We start from the raw sequence: 16247 nt of genomic DNA on the forward strand, positions 1-16247 counted from the left end.
TACAAAGCATTTTTAACAAAGTATAGGCCTACTGCTTGCTGACAAGGTTGAAAGCAGGTTTAGATACCTTTCTAGAGCATGGTTGTTCTCTAAAACACTTTTTTGTGCTTTAATGCAAAATCTAGACGTCCTGTCCATCCCTGTCCTCCACTGCTACCCCCTGAGAAGCTTTACTGGATTAATTTCAATACAGATTTTCCCAGCTTGACCAAGGAAAAGGACGCTGATTATAACGGACCACCTTCCTGTTATAAATGTGCCTCTAAACCCTCAGTGAGAACAGACCGCCACAAATCAGCCAGTGTGGGTTGATCCAAGTGTAGCCTTCCAATAACTTGTGCCGGTGACACACTGAACCCTCACAATTTTAAACAGCCTCACAGGGACATGGAAATGCCTGATTAACCCACAAAAACCAAACCCCTGCAAAGCCTCATGCTGGAACTGTGAAGGTGACATCCTTGGCTCCAGTGAAAGGACCACACTCAGGTCTGCACCAACTCAAAATACCTTGCCAGCAGACTGGGGATGGGCAAACGCTGCTACGGTGTGGTCCTCTGAAAACCACTGCACGTTTCAGAGGTAAAAGCCCTCCTTGTCACTAAGTGAAGGTTCACTGTCTACAGATTTCAGGCTCGGAAGATCCCTGACAGTTCGCTGCTGTTTGCTATAAAACATCTGCTGTTGGGGGAATGTCCGTGAGAGTGACTCATTAGCTCTCAGAAGCTCACTTAGTGTCAGCAGCAAATCAGCAGACAGGATGTGGAGCTGTTTTCTTTGAAAATAAGCTCCATGATGAATTTTTTGCTCTAACTGGGACGGTTAAACAAATCCGTAACTAAGTTTGTTGCTAAGTGCCCTTTTGATTTAGGGCTCAACAGACACTTGTTTAAGATGGATCATCGTTTGGAGAAATCTGGGAAGGCTCACTTTGCTGTGGACAGCTACAGTTTCCAGTCTGTCCTAAAATTTCCAGAAGAGTGATAGTGTGTTTAGCTTTGAAGCAAACAAGCAGAGGCTGAGATTGTGAAAATGATCTTTATCTTGCTGAGGGGTTTTTCTCCAAACTAAGCAGCAAATGCAACCCAGAGATAACAAACAAAAGGACATGTGAACCATAGAACATTTGCTCCTTGAGTTTCAGCTGCTTATTAACTGACATTTAGTCTGTTAAATGCATCTAATAGCAATGAAAAATTCAGATGGTTTTCATCGTTCTTGCGTTTGGCATGGCAGGCTTGTTTATTCTGCTAAAGCCGCGAAAGCCTAAGATGATCAAATGCACATCCTTTGTAAAGAAGTATGACCTCTGAACACTGCAGGTTAGTCACGTAACTGAGGACCCGCTAATAGCCTACAGTATGTCTGTATATGTTCAGTGATTGCACTCATTTTGATGAATGACATGAGTCAGATGGCCTGGTTAAGGCTTTAGAACCTCCTGGGTATGTGGGGGCAGGGGCAAGGAGGACCATCTATTTGATGACTCAGCTGTTTTTATGCCAAAGTTAAAAGAGTGAAAAACAAAAAGGGCCTCCTGGCCTAAATCTGCTCTGGAGGAATATTATCTGTAAAGGACAATATATGGAACCACGGAAATGCTTTCTGATGAGCACTGTGGAGAATTGAGGTTTCTAACCTCAACTGGTAACTCTAAAGCTACATTTTTTTGGTGAAAGCAGAAGAAATAATCACTTCATAGAAGTGTACTGGCTGATGTTATAGCCGTTGCATTCCAAAGTAGCTGTAGGTGTGAGTGACTTTTGAATTGAGTGGAAATTTTAGTGGTTATAATGGGAAGTGCGGGCAGGCATGCTTCATATTGGAGGGAAACTTCTGTGATCATTAGAAGTGTTTCTTCTGGTCTAAGGGGAGCTAAAAACAAAAAGTAAAAAACCCATAAAAACTCAAAACCTAGTCTGCAAAATGTTGAAAAAGCCTAGAGCATGAAAACAAGACAATGTGACCTTTCTCTAAGTTTGTCGTAAAAGGTTGCAACACTGCTTTACGTGATTTGTTTTGAAGGCTTTGATCACATTCTTCCCACTGGTCTTGCAAACTGACTCTGGAGTCATTCTTTATACACGTCAGCTCAGGCTCTAAAGTCGTGTTAGCACACAAATGCTGTGTTCTGACATGAAAGCTGTTCACTGTTAAACACAAAGAGCTAAGATTCTGCTTGGTAAAAGACAGACAGCATTTGGGGGGGGGGCATCTTGACCTCTTTGTTATGCTTATGAAATTTACAAGATTAAAAGCACTTTTTTTCAGCTCTTCTGCATCAAGTGGACACCAGTGGGAGAGGTTTGTCCTCAGGGTTAAAATACATGCTTTCATCAAAGTTAAGCACGTCTTTAGAGAGCTTGTCTGGCAGAAGGCCTTGAAGGCAAACCTCACTAATCTGTGTACAAATATGAAAATGATACCACACCGCCATCTAGCGGCGCAGTTGTTTGTAACAAAACCACATGGTTTAGTTATTCGTTTTACTTACATTGTGTTTTCCACTTCTTTTTGTTGTGTGATTGATTCTGTTATTTATCTTAGCTTAGTCATCATATTTATTTAATTTAGTCACCATATTTATTTAACCTAACTTATTTATTGATTGGTTATTGACTTTTTAATAGATTTCATTTAACTAGTTAGTTTCAACTAATTTCAGCCATTACAAAATGCTAAGTGCTTTTCTCTCTTTTAGATTAATTTTGTGAAATGTATTTTCTACAATAAAGTTTATAGGTTTAGGGGAAGAAAATGTTACTGTCGCCGATTAATGACGTAATTGTAGGCGTTTATGAACGTCATGGCGGCTCATGCTAGCGAGCTTGAGATTGCAAAGAAGAATTTAACGGATGCAATTGGCGATAATGTCAAACAGTAAGTGAAGTGTTGTTTGTGTGCTTGTCTTTGTTCGTAGTCTTGCGTTTTGGTCCCATTTCTGTGCCACTGAAATGAAAAGGGGACTAACATTAATTAACTGCGCCTTGGACCAATTAGCACCTAGCTATCCTCTGCTACATTTTGCAGGATTTTCCCCGTTGTTGACATATTACTGTAGCATCTCTTTGGTATTTTTTTTATGTCTGTGGTGAAGGTGATGCGTAAGAAAGGTGAGATTTACCTTGAGCTTTATTAGCTGTATGAACTTTAACGTTATGGCGGGTTTGTGTAAATCCAACTTGACGATATTTTGAAAAGTGTACCCCGAGTTGGCGAGAAGTGAAACTTAACTTAAAGACGACGAGAGAAAGAAACAGGAACAGCACTGTTGAGTATTTGTGATTTTAAAAGTTAATAGCACGTGAATAACGCGATAAAGAGATGGAATGACGTGCAGATGGTGCTTGTGTATGTGCTTGTGTATGCGTGTGTTTCTGTCTGTGTCCAGCATCACTTTGTGTTGTAGATGCACCTGAGTTATGTGTGTGTTGGTGCTTGCTTCTTGTTTCCTCCCTGCAGTTACTGGGCAAACCTGAAGCTGTGGTTCAAACAAAAGATCAGCAAGGAAGAGTTTGACATTGAGGCGCGTAGGCTGTTGGCACAGGAGAATGGTCAGTGTCAAAGAACAGCTCTCCTCTGTGCTAATGTGTAATGTAGAAATTATAATACTACTAATAAAAAAATGGCTTATTCTGTGTTTCCTTCATTCATCCAGTCCATGTTCACAATGATTTTCTCCTGGCTATTCTTACACGGTGCCAGATCATCGTCTCCACACCAGGTGAGTTTTTTTTTTAATAATAACTTAATGCCTCTGAAATTGTGGCTGAACCTATATTTTATAACAGCTGACATTTTATGCATGTATTAAGCCATACCTTTTTGTCAGGACTGGCTTGGGAGCTGTTGAGATTAAAATTCAAGACTATTTCACCAAATAAAATGGGATCTCTGTTTGTGTCTTTCATGCACCTTGTTGTGTGTCCTTTTTGTCCTCTAGAGGGTGCAGGGTCATTGCAGTGGCAAGGTAGCTGTGCTTCAAAGCCCGGCAAACCGAAGGGGAATAAGAAATGTTCCTCTAGGCAAAAATTCGACGTAAGTCCTCCTTCATATTTTCATCCCCGCACGGGCTAGATATGTTCATGTTGGCAACAATACTGCTAAAACTGTTCCCACAAATTTATATTCTTTGACAGAGGTTGCACACACACCTTTAATGAATTGTTGGAAAAATACTTCTTATAAGGTTCTCCTCTCTAAATATTTTAGTTGCCAGGTAGTGTAACCAGTAAACCTTTATTGAGCTGCTGCTCCATTGAGTCTCTCTGTGGATGAGCTTTATCTCTACTGTGTTGGTCTGCAACTAGTGATGATAATCCATGTTCTGCTTTGCATTCTCAAAGGGCTCAGCATAGTGCCACATGACCCATTGCTCCCGCTGAAGTTTCTGGTTCTTGGGCCATTCAGTTCACAGCAGAAAAAAAAGACTGTCACCAGTCTAAGTCCGTCTGACTATTAACACAAGACCCATTTAACTCTTTACCCCTTGAAAGCCTCCTAGGAGTAACCCTTGAAGCTTTTTTCTGAACTGAGTAGTTTCTCATATTTCAGGCGTGCTTATAGAACAGGTCATTCAGTAGTAGTAGACCAAGTAGACCGATGAATACTGGGGTGTCAAAATTCATAATTAAGGGTACAGTGGAGGTAGATGCCGCTGAACCACACTGAGGATTGCCACAACAGCAACCTGACCAGCAAACCAGCTGCTAGGGAAACTACACAAAAAGGGCCTGGGCTTTCAAAATAAGAGTAGGGGAATGGTCCAACTGTAAATCAGCCATGGGTGATTTCATTTTCTGTGGCATGATTTAAAAAAAAAAACAACCCAAAATGCATTAAAAAAAGGCTGAAATGAGTCAACAGATACACTTGGGTGGCCATTCTAAGTAAAGTGTATGTGTGCAGTACACTTAAAAAGTAAAATCACGACCGAGTGTTGCAGCTGCAAGGTTAGCCACCTCTAAATAACAACTGTGTGCTTGAACAGTGGACTGACAATATCGCTCGGATGCTTGTGTGTCCTTCAGCATCGTTTCCAGCCTCAGAATCCTCTGAGCGCCGCCCAGCCATTCAGCCCGAGGGAGGGGGGAAGTGAGGAGGAAGAGCTGCGTCTCAGCGCCCACACTCTGCTGCTGCCCACACGGGGCCAACTGGAGGCTCGCATGATGGTGACCGCCTTTGAGGTGGGCTTGGATAACGTCACAGAAGATGCCATCAGCACCATGATCTATGCCGTTGAGGTATATACTAACAGTTCAACAGAAGAGTGACTGTTTGAGCCTCAGTGCACCCTCATAAAAGCTGAGAGTGTGACGCAAGTGATTCTTCTGCTTTTTAAGTCTGACATTGTTTAAACATCGGTGCAGTGGTTTAAATGATCAGAAAGAACATGTTCTGCGTCATTTATTATGCAGCACTGACAGCTTTGTTTTCTCCAGAGACTGAGCAGAGCTTTGTCGCTTAGTCACACCAAAATCTAATGAGATGTTTACCCATGTGTGGTGGCCAAAAGCAGGAGGGACATCAGTTGTACTGTCTCAGTCTGTGTCCTTGCCCAGCACAGTGTCTTTTTCACTCAGCTGTTTGAATTATTTTAAAGTTGAGTTATGAAACAAGTATATAGAATATATATATGTAGTAAGAGAGGTCTGTCTTGATTCCATTATCAGTGATCACTTGGATTAAACTACACTAAGCTATCAGTCAGTTTACATGCAAAAGCTAATGCGACCTGTTGCACCCAGAAATGAATGGGAGCCATTTTGAGTCTGACTGTGCACTGACTCAGTGCTCTGATTTATTTCAGCACCACTTGAAAGATGTCCTGACTGCCGTAATCATGCGGAGGAAGGCGTATCGATTACGAGACAGCCGTTTCCCCTACGCCTTTGGCAATGACGTCACGCCTCAACCCTATCTGAAAAACAGCCTTGCTGCTTACCACAGTGTTGCTGATTGGTAGGGACTCCAGCTTTTGTTAGGCTGTGAGAATTCTCAGTATAAGAAAATGCATTTGATACAGAAAAATGTGTATGCCTCTCATTAGTGCAACTTCATTAAATCTTTTTAGTTTTTATGTTTGTATCAGTAGCTGCTTTCTTTTGCTGTCAGTATGGACTAATAGTGTACTTTTTTCCCTTGAAGTCCGCCACAGAGTGCTTCCCTCCCTGCAGGCCCACCACCACAGGTGTCACCCGATGAGGCTGAGCAGCAAGCTGTTCATTTGCTGGCTTGTTCTGCTGACAGTCTTCCTGCACCTCTCCCTCCAATCAGCATGTTTGATCTCCTCGAGGCTTTACAGGTAAGAAAATGTGCACAACTGGTCCTAGCAACATCAGCATATTTCACAGTGAGTTTTCTTGGAACAGTCCAAAGGAAAAGTTGTGATATTCCCAGGCAAGTGGTCAAATAATACAACCTTTGACCCTGTTAAATGTGATGGAGTTTTTCACCTTGAAAATGTGTGTGTGGGATTCTTAGAATGCTGTGAAGTTGTGTAATAGTCCACAAATGAGTGTGTAATAAGATTGATATAAACTCATTTTTCCAGCAAAAATGCCAAACTTTTCTAAGTTCTGGCTTCGAAACTGTGTGCAGTTGCTGCCGTTTTTTGTCTTATAATTTTCAAGCTGTCAGTTAGAGATGACAAAACTCATAGCTTTTTTTTTATTTTCTAACCAACCTATAAGTTTGAGGTCTTATTGCAGAATTGTTAGGCTGTTTGCCTTGTTTACTGAATAGTTGTGTTTACACAAAAACGCTGTTTCCCTCAGAAATGCATATGTAAAGTTTAAAGGTTTATATCTTCATGTCTTACTCTTCATGTCAGCACATGAAATTTCCCACTTGTGGGACTAATGAAGGTATCTTATCTTTCTTTACTCTTAACGCTGGATTCTTTTTTTTTTTTTTCCCAAACCTACTTTTCCATCATTTAACTATCAGAATTGAAATGGTTTACTCATCTCTTTTATACTCGTTTAATGCAGGTTCACCACGGCGTGATGCCCTCCCACACCATGTACGCCCTCAACATGGAACGCGTCCTGTCACGGCTTTGGCACCCCAGCCATGAAGAACTAGAGCAGGACCACGTCCACCGGCAGCGCATAGCTGCTAAAGAGGGCGTGCTCGTCAGCTGAGAGCCCCCGGCCACAGGACTGTGCACAGACTATGGGGGTTATCAGGAACCAAACACAAGAACGACCCCCAGATAGATATAATTTAGGAACTCAACTCTGTGTTTGAGAACTTAAAGCTGTTTAGAACCTGGAAAAATTTGTGTTGCACAGAAAGACGGAAGACAAGTAAGATCAAAAGAAGCTGTTGGATGAGACCAGAGCAGGCAGTCGGCTCCAGTAATCAACTCCACCAGTCGCTTCTGGCAGACAACCGTCATTTTGTAACTTCAGTTCCATAGTAGAATATAGTGTTTAATTTTATGTACACTGTCTGGGGATCCAGTGCAGGATGCAGTTGTGGAGTTTGTGGATAAGATGCCTTAACAGACTAAACCCTGTCTGAGTTGCCTCGAGTTCGTCTTTGCTCACGTTGTCAGATACGCATCAAAACATCCTGTAAAGATACAGAAAAGCACATATCTAATCCTCAAGTGTTGTGTAAATAACCAGTTCACAACATGACATACGGCACGTATAAAAGATTACAAGCATTTAAATGGTCATAAAAGTCCTGGACAGAATATGCAGGTGTATTCATTTAATGGCTGATTAAGTCTTGTGTCAGGCTGAAGTTGAGGGAATCTATGAGGAGCTTATCTAAACCAATGTACCAAGACTCAAGTTAAACATAGAAACAGTCCTGTCATAACAGGTAGGGCCAGGGTGTATCAAGCAGTGAGTGAAAGCACCTGTGTGGGTTTACAGTCTGTGTGTAGGGTCTTTAAACTGCCAGACAGCTGCCTCCTCCAATCATTTACCAGCTGGTAAATGATTGGGCATGAACATGTATCCAATCATTTACCAGCTTCTGGTGTCACTGTTGGGCTAAAGAGTCTGTTTTTTGTTTTATTTTGTTTCAATTTCTTTCCAAGTAATCTAACATGTGCCCCTCTGTTCAGGTTAAATGTATAAAGTGTATACATTTGTACTTTTTTTCTTCTACAGAAACGTATTTATATTACAGACAGTTATTACAGTTGAGAAAATAAATAAAAAAAATAAGCCTCCTCCTCTTTACAAAGTATCTCTTCTCCACTCACTCCCTTCAAGTGTGTAAACAGATCTGCCTCGGCATCATGGCGTTTCTTGTAAAAGAGTCACCAGCTGTAGTGGGAGGACGGTGACTATTACTCGCGCGCGCGCACATACACACCCCCACCCGTCCCAGCGCTCGCTCGAGACCTCTTGCCATATTTGGCTGCCTGCGGCTCACTTCCGACGCTTCGCTGTCCAATGGGCGTCCGAGTAGCTTCGGCAACCATCGGGTGCGCCTCAGCGAGCTGGTGACTCAGTCTCCCGTCCGCCCCAGTTTCTCCAACAACAAACACTCCATGTAACACACTGCAAGACTATCCGCTCACCTCCAGGCTCATTTATCGTTGATCACAAAGCCACAACACACATCCTGCTGCATGTCCAACACTTTTATTTTCTCATATTTACAGTTAAGTGCTCAAAATACTGCGTACAAATATTACTAAGTGTTAACTTGAGGTTTAACATTAGTTACAACTATATCACAAAGTTGCTTGAAGGTAAGTATTAAGAAAGTAAGGCAGTTTTGTCAGTAAACACACACCTATGAGTCTTTAGGGAAAGGTGTGAACTTTTGTTGTTGTTGTTAGTGTTCTGTACATATAATCGTTGGTGTCTGGGATACTCAGTGCTTGACTCATGTCTATATGCATACGTTGCTACTTGACATAGTGAAAGGTTCGGTTCACATTGTGTCTATGCAATTTGAGCCCACATAAGCCCTATCTATCCTCCAGTCAGGATGCAGGATATGTGTGGGCCACAGTCGAGTGATAAGATGTGAACACTTGCCATAGCTGGTTTGACAGATTATAGATTTCATTGTGTAGTTTAAGGTGGAAATAAATGACAAAGACACAAAAAAAATGCCAAAAATATGTAACGAGCCAGATCAGAGGCGCTGGCAGAGCCAAGGTTCCATCTGAGCTGTGTGCGCCTGTGCAATAAGTTTGATGGCTTCTGCTCTGTGATAATTCACCGTTGCTGACCAATACCAAGTATCTTGTCAGTCAGCCTCCATGTGGATACAGTCTGAGCGGATATTTTGGTGGAGGAGAAAAAAAACAATGCGCTGAGACTTCCCTGAAAGGCTGCATTTGGTCCCCGAGCAGTGTCCCTTGGTTCTTTTTCTTTTCTTTTCTTGGCAAGTCTAGTAAGCTTGGAGCTGCTGCGTCAAAATGAGCTGGCAGCCGCTGTTAACGTGGTCCATCACCTTTTGTTTGAGCAGAGCCAGCTCGTCCCGCAGGACGTTGGCAGAGGAAACCAACTCCGTGTTTTGGCTCTTTAGGTTTTTGACCCTGTCCTCCAGTCGGGCGATCCTCTCCAGCTTCCTTTTCCGGCATTTGGACGCGGCCACCCTGTTCCTCATGCGCTTTCTTTCAGCTTTGATGCGCTCTTGGGACTCCATGTCGATGGGGGAGAGCGGTGGGGTCTCGCCGGACATCTCCGGGACCGTCTGTGGCTCCTCTTTGAGCGCGTGTAGCCGTGAGTGCTGCGCAGCCACCGGCAGCTGGTGGTCCATGTGGTTGTGGGACGGCTGTGGGGCCGCCGGGTAACTTGTAGGTGGAGGTGGCTGTCTCTCGCCGGCAGGTGCGGGCGTGGAGCCTATTACAGCCCGAGTGAAGCTGCTCAAGTTGGTGTACTCCGGCGGCTCCGTGCGCACCGTGCAGCTGTAGGAAATCCCGCCGCTCTCGGGCGCAGCGGAGCCGGATGTCATGCCGTTGGCCGAGCCGGTCTGTGGGTCGGGCTGGGCGGCAGGTATCTGCTGCTGGTAGTGGAGCTCAGCCAGCGCCCTCACAAACCCTTCAGCGAAGCCCTCCTGCTCGTCGGTAATGTTCTTGGAGCAGATGAACTGGGTCGGGGTGGGAGTTGTCAGCCCGTTGCAAGACTGGATGATCAGTCTCTCCAGTTCAGGTGAGGCCAGCTTCAGTAACCCGACATCAGGGGACGTCAGGATGTCCAGGGCCTTGGCGCCCAAATGAGGTTTAAAGTTCTTCGGGTCGTTCAGATTCAGGGTCATGGTCTGTTTGAGGGTTTTAGGGTTGAAGCCGTACACTGCCGCCCCGTCCCGCTGAGAGTTGGAGGCTTCGTCGTAGAAGGTCGCTTCCATTTTTCTGGACATAAAGTTTTGTTCACCCTGAGGGAGATCTTTCTTTTTCTCCTTTAAAAAAGAAACGAGAAAACAGTCCAAGGTCGACTGTTTACATAGGTCCCGTGACAGTCCGTCAACTGGATTGCGATAGAGTCCGCCTATTGTTGAAGTTCAACTCACTTGACAACTTTATGTCCTGGGAAAACTTTTCCTTTGTGAGCCCTGCGCTCATCAACAACCAAAAATTGTCCCCCCGCCGCCGGGTCTCCGTGTCCGGACACACCGAATGTCTTCCGTGATTTATCCTCGCTCCCAAAAAGTAAAAACAGTGCCCGAAAACGTCTAATACTTTCTATCACTTCCAACGTGGAGACGAACTTTATCCACCTCTAAGCTGCAGCTCGCCTGAAAATAACAATGATGTCATTTCTACAGCCAGCGATTGGCTGGAGATGACTTGGTAGGCGGGATGTGTCTAATGACATGCAGGTTGCTCTGACAACAGGCCATATCCCCGCCCACCGCGATGGCTTATGGGATTAGGTAATGCAGACAGTGGAGCAATGTACTCTGGGATTACGTAGTGTTTTTGAATATTTAGTTACCCGCTCAATTACTAGTTATCCCCCGAAGTGCGCGCTGAGGGTGCGCAGAGATGAGCGCTGATTGGAAATGAACCAGGAATCTTTAAATAAGATGTTTCGGATCAGGAACATGTGATTTAAGGCTGTAGGTTTCACAGGCTTAAATATTAAAAAAATAAATCACAACAAAGAGATAATTAACCTGCTTGAAAATGCAGAAATTGTGGTGATCGGTGTGTGTGGCTGTACAGGAAGAACTACACGGGACTTTTGAGGAAGTGGGCACAGGTTGGCTGGTAAAGCAGGGTTAAAGACAGGAAAGAACAAGAACCTGACTTACGTTGAGCTCCTTTGTTGCCCACAAAATATGTGGTCCTACACCTGTGCTGGTTTTAAGTTTCTTTTTGATTTCTTGCTATCTGAAGATGGCATGTGTCCTCAGCAGTGCACATATTTACTCGGAAAATGTGTATCTGTGCCATACAGTATGTGGAAACAAGTAATATCCAAAAAGCTTAGAAATATAAGAACAAAAAAATTATTATATGTAAACAAATGAGTATTAATACATAAATGTACACTAGGCCGTAAGCACTAATTAATAGTCTTGTATGGGTACTCCATGTTTCTATACATGAAATTTATAATAGACTATAAGATTTGTGCATCTCTAACACTAACATTGTTGTATAACAAACATTTATGCAGTTATGGTCTGTTTTTCTTAGTACCAGTATCATATGATGCAATAAAATCAAGTTAGCTGCTGAGCCAAAGAGTATTTTATTTAGCTGATCATTTTCAGAAAAAAAAGCTCTTCCAGGAGAAATTTGTTCCACTCTTTAAGGAACATCAGCTTGTAAATTTCCACAGCAGCCTTTTAGAGTGTTTTTTCTCTTGAATGTGTTCATGCAGAGGATGTCAGTCATTCTTTTTGATGTGTGGCTTAAAAAAAAAACAAAGTTGCGTAATCCTGTTTGGAGTGTGTCAAATGTTTGGCATGACGTGAAAATAAACTAGCATGCAACTTTTTGTTTTGATTAAGGTGCAGTACTAGTTAAAACATTTATGGACACATATTTATTTCACAATGCATTTTTGCACAACATAAAAAGTAGTTAAAATAAATAATCGTAAAATACAAATGGAGCTCTATTTTAGGTACGATTGTGACCAATCTATAGATGAAGTCTGCAACAGCAAAGATGATGGCACAGGTGTAACTTCCAGGGGACATTTTTAAAACCTTATATTGAGGGGAAAGCCAGCACATTTAACAGCTATATATAATTTTTTAAAGATATTGATGGGGGAGTGTTTGTTTCCTGTAGTGGCCAATCAAATTAAGCTTATTTTTAATTATGTTATGAAATAAATACCCAAATAAGTTCCTGCGATAGATGGATGCTGAGTGGTGAGACTTGCTCGAAGGACTTTGATATGACACGTGAATTCCTTAAACACTGTAATTTTGGATTAATTGTTATTGAGCAAAATTTGTCAACGCTGATAAGGCCACACTATTAAAAACTCTAGGCAACCTTAACACTGAACTGTGCTGAGAAAAAAAAAGACCATTGATTTAATGATGTATATGAGGGGATAGCAACATACCTATGCACTGACAGGCTAACCCAACCCTAAATCTGCACAAAAAGTAAGGAAATCAGCTTTTTCTTTCTTGGTAATTTCTTTCTTTCTTTTGTTCCCCTAAAATAATAACACATTTGTAAGGAAAATGCATTTACAGGTTTAGCAGCAGAGTTGAGTATGTGGACTGAACCCATGAAAAACTTGTCAGATCTTTTCTTCTTATGTCAAACAGCTTATTCTACTATTGACTCTTGTTTTGAGCTGCTGACACCCCAGCATATGAGCATGGACCCTGCCAGAGCAGTCAGTTGTTCTGCTCCAAGCATGCCCCATTTGACTGTTCTGGATCGGACTTGTGCCATGGTGCAACTTCAAGCTTGTGTTTTATAAGACCAAGTAGCAGCATTATTTGGAGTAAGCCCTAGTATCATCTCCAAATTGAAGGCCAACTTCTATCTAATGGGGAATGTCAGAGACAGTCATTGAAGTGGGCGTCCCAAAATGCCGCTGCCACAAGAAGACCATTTCCTCACGTTGTCAGAACCGTAGGCAGTCTTCTACAGATTTGCAGTCAAGGCTTGCAGGACGACATAGCAGTGGGTAGGCAACTCCCTCACTGGAAAAACAAGGCTTGTCGTCACTGGCGGCAATCTGAATGCATATCAAGATATTGAGATGAGATTCTACAACCAGCAGCGATCCCATGTCTCCACAGTCTGGGACAGAATTCAGTCCTCTAAGACGACAATACTCACCTCCACAGAGAGGGGTTTATCAGAGACTGCCTTCAGAACTTGGGAGTGGAGAAGATGGAATGGCCTGCCTGAAGTCCTGACTTCAACCCCCCTGAACACTCGTGGGTGTGCTGTTCATGACCAACACAACCATATTGGCTGACTTGCGACAAGTCGGTTGAAGAATGGGACGCCATCCCACAGCAGTGCCTGACCAAGCTGGTGACTAGCTTGAAGAGGAGCATGTGTATGGTTCTTCCACATGCTACTAAGGTCCCTGTTTGTTAAATGAATAAACTGTTAAATTGTCAATATGTATTGTTTCTTCGGACGAAATCATCCAATCTAATAAACGACACCAAATAAAAGTCCACAGCTGTTTGGTACTGGCAGAGAAGCATGGGTGCAGCCCCCACACTTAACTCATGAATGCATTTTCCTAAAAATGTGGCACCATTTAGTGGAAAATAAACATAATGAATGCATTCTTTGGCATTGCAGTCTTAACCACCCCGCACTGTATGTATGAATATGTGTTCTTTCATTCACATAGGTAGACACAAAGCCAGCTAATGACAGCTGCTGTCCAGTCTGTCTGGTCTACCCCATTGTATTATTAAACATGTTCTCCTCGAGCCAACTATAAATAAGTTAACAGCCCAGACAGACAGGCTGGGATAACCAGGGCAGCCTGAGGTCAACACTCTCCAGATGACATGTTGTCTTCATCAGAAGGCTGCGCAACACCCATTCTAAAGTATGATACCCTGAAGAATGCTTTAGAAACGTTCTTTCTTTCTATCACACGGTAACGTTCTGGGCCACTCTGTCCATATACCTGTGTCAAGACCCACCGTGCAGTGTTTCCAATCAAACTATCGCTATGGCCTGGCCATGCTTCCTGTTTCTCTGTCAGCTTTTCCTCTCTACTGGGTTGACGGGGTCGCCTTTAGATAACAGTGCTTTCCTCCTCCCTGGCTGGGCCAGCTGTTTCCACTGCATGGAGTTTTCTAATCAGGAGCTGGTCCCGCCTGTCTCTCAACAGGCCCTGCTTTTGTTGTACAGAGGTGGGACAATCCAGCTTTCACGGAAACACCCCTCCCCTCTCCTCCCCTTTATTAGGGCAAAACACACAGAGAGAGTGTATGTGCATGTGTTGATGTATCAACAGAACAAAGTTTTGATTACCTTCAGGCATGGACTTGAGGGACACACACACACACATGCACACTGGCCAGTGAGAGAGACAGATGAGATTTCAAACACTGTCCATGCACTGTTTGTTGGAGACCATCTGTTTCTTCCTGTCCTGCTGTTTGGTTTTTCTCTGAAGTCCATCTCTGCTGATTATTCCTTGCCCAAACATACGGGTCACATCCAGCGGCACTTCCTTTACACAGCTGCTTAGCTCCTTTAATAACACAAATAGACAAGGTAGGATTTAGAATGAAAAACTTGACTATATAAAATTCCCCACCCTTTGTCCTTCCCTCGAGCTTGAGGGTACCCTGGAGTATCTTTGCTGTGTTCCTAGAACTGCGCTCTTCTGGACAGAGATCTCAGATGTCATTCCTGGGATCCGCTTGAGCCAGTCGCCCAGTTTCCAGTCACTGCTTTGAGCTCTCCGATTTCACCCTCCACATCTTCTCTACTCTCTCAGCCCTTGGTATTTCTCGAGTTTCTCATGTTCCTTCTTCCTGATGTTCCTATTGGTTGGTATAGCTACGTCTACCACTAAGGCCTTCTCCTATCCCATTTTGACCTCAGGACTTCCAGACCATACTTCCAGAGATGTTCCTGTATACTATGTCGGCATACACTTCCACATCTGCCCTAATGGCAGCTTGCACCCTGTTGTTATGTGCTGGGTTGTCTCAGGGGCATCTTTGCACAGCCTGCACGTAGGCACGTGTCTTAGCTGATGTGGTAGACCTCAGCCTCTATCAATTTTGAGCTTATAGCTTGTTCCTCTTCTGACATGATTAGTGCCCCTGTGTTGTCTTTCAGTCCAGCTTTGTGAAGCCATTGGCAGGATTTCTCTATATCAGCCACTTCTTCTATTTCAAATCAAATCAAATCAAATCACTTTTATTGTCACATCACATGTGCAGGCACACTGGCACAGCACATGCGAGTGAAATTCTTGTGTGCGAGCCCCACAAGCAACAGAGATGTGCAAACACAACAACACAAACGAGCAAAATACAAGAATGGCCAACCTGAAACTAATAAATATATGTACAATATATAATAGTGTATGCATTTCTGGATGTGTATACTAAATATTTTCCTACGTGTGTGTGTGTGTGTGTGTGTGTGTGTGTATACACATTTTTACAAATTAAATAGTAAAAAAAAAAAAATAATAATAATAATAATAAAATATATAAAATATACAGAGTTGAATATGTGCAAAACAAGTGGCATTTATATACAGTGTGGAGTGCATAATGTTGAAGTTCCAGTAGTGAAGCTGAGGTGTCTATGACGTGTTCAGCAGTCTGATGGCCTGATTTCTTGGTGGTACATGCCGTGCAGGGGGCTGTCCTCAATGATGGTTCCTGTTCTTTCTCCTCTTCTTTCTCAGGGGTCTGCTGCCTGAGGCATCCACTAAGCACACAATCAGTTGTGGCCAGTTGTGGTTTATATATATCATAAAAGTAACTGAAATCACCAATGTCCTTTATTACAAATGTTGTGTAGGAATCAGTAGTTCTGATCTTTTGGTCCACCCCACCAGATTTATTATAATTTTTATTTCTAATTATTTTTTTTAATTTTTATTTCATTTTTAATTATAATCTTTTAATTCAGTTTACTTTCAGTCCCCCCCCACCCCCCGCTCATTGTTTAGATTTTCTAGTTTTTATTTAAATAATTTCAGTTTTTAATTAGTTTTAGGTAATTCTGATAACAAGCACTCCACAACTGGCATTGCAGTTATTTTCTGCACACTTTGAAAAAGTCAAAATGTTTTCAATGGTAAACTTGGACTTTTCAGATAATAAAAGATATAAATGTAAAA

General features: G+C 42.7%; 2 protein-coding genes across 2 annotated transcripts; one reads left to right on the forward strand and one right to left on the reverse strand.

Annotated features, from left to right (window-relative positions):
- The first annotated feature begins 2748 nt into the window (after positions 1 to 2748).
- Positions 2749 to 8205, forward strand: tada1 (transcriptional adaptor 1). The gene is made up of 8 exons (XM_085254031.1): positions 2749 to 2880; positions 3463 to 3554; positions 3659 to 3724; positions 3944 to 4038; positions 5031 to 5243; positions 5810 to 5961; positions 6148 to 6304; positions 6993 to 8205. Exons 1-8 carry the CDS (start codon positions 2798 to 2800, stop codon positions 7143 to 7145), a joined length of 1011 nt encoding a protein of 336 aa, XP_085110157.1. The 5' UTR covers positions 2749 to 2797; the 3' UTR covers positions 7146 to 8205.
- Positions 8206 to 8593: 388 nt separating this feature from the next.
- LOC146554017 (transcription factor Jun-like) lies at positions 8594 to 10726 on the reverse strand. Its single transcript, XM_085254032.1, has one exon. The coding sequence runs from the start codon at positions 10339 to 10341 to the stop codon at positions 9370 to 9372; it is 972 nt and encodes a 323-aa protein (XP_085110158.1). The 5' UTR covers positions 10342 to 10726; the 3' UTR covers positions 8594 to 9369.
- Between the last annotated feature and the right edge of the window lie 5521 nt (positions 10727 to 16247).

Source organism: Mchenga conophoros, linkage group LG18 (assembly GCF_057382185.1).
Source record: "Mchenga conophoros isolate Kocher_MC1m ecotype Shallow Benthic linkage group LG18, M_conophoros_male_GT1.1, whole genome shotgun sequence".
In the NCBI taxonomy this organism is placed as follows: domain Eukaryota; kingdom Metazoa; phylum Chordata; class Actinopteri; order Cichliformes; family Cichlidae; genus Mchenga; species Mchenga conophoros.

Bases quoted from the DNA above. Each gene is read 5' to 3' on its own strand.
- tada1 (XM_085254031.1), top strand. From the start codon at position 2,798: ATGAACGTCATGGCGGCTCATGCTAGCGAGCTTGAGATTGCAAAGAAG. The intron at 5,244-5,809 runs GTATATACTAAC...GATTTATTTCAG, and splicing joins CCATGATCTATGCCGTTGAG to CACCACTTGAAAGATGTCCT. The intron at 6,305-6,992 runs GTAAGAAAATGT...CGTTTAATGCAG, and splicing joins ATCTCCTCGAGGCTTTACAG to GTTCACCACGGCGTGATGCC.
- LOC146554017 (XM_085254032.1), bottom strand. From the start codon at position 10,341: ATGTCCAGAAAAATGGAAGCGACCTTCTACGACGAAGCCTCCAACTCT.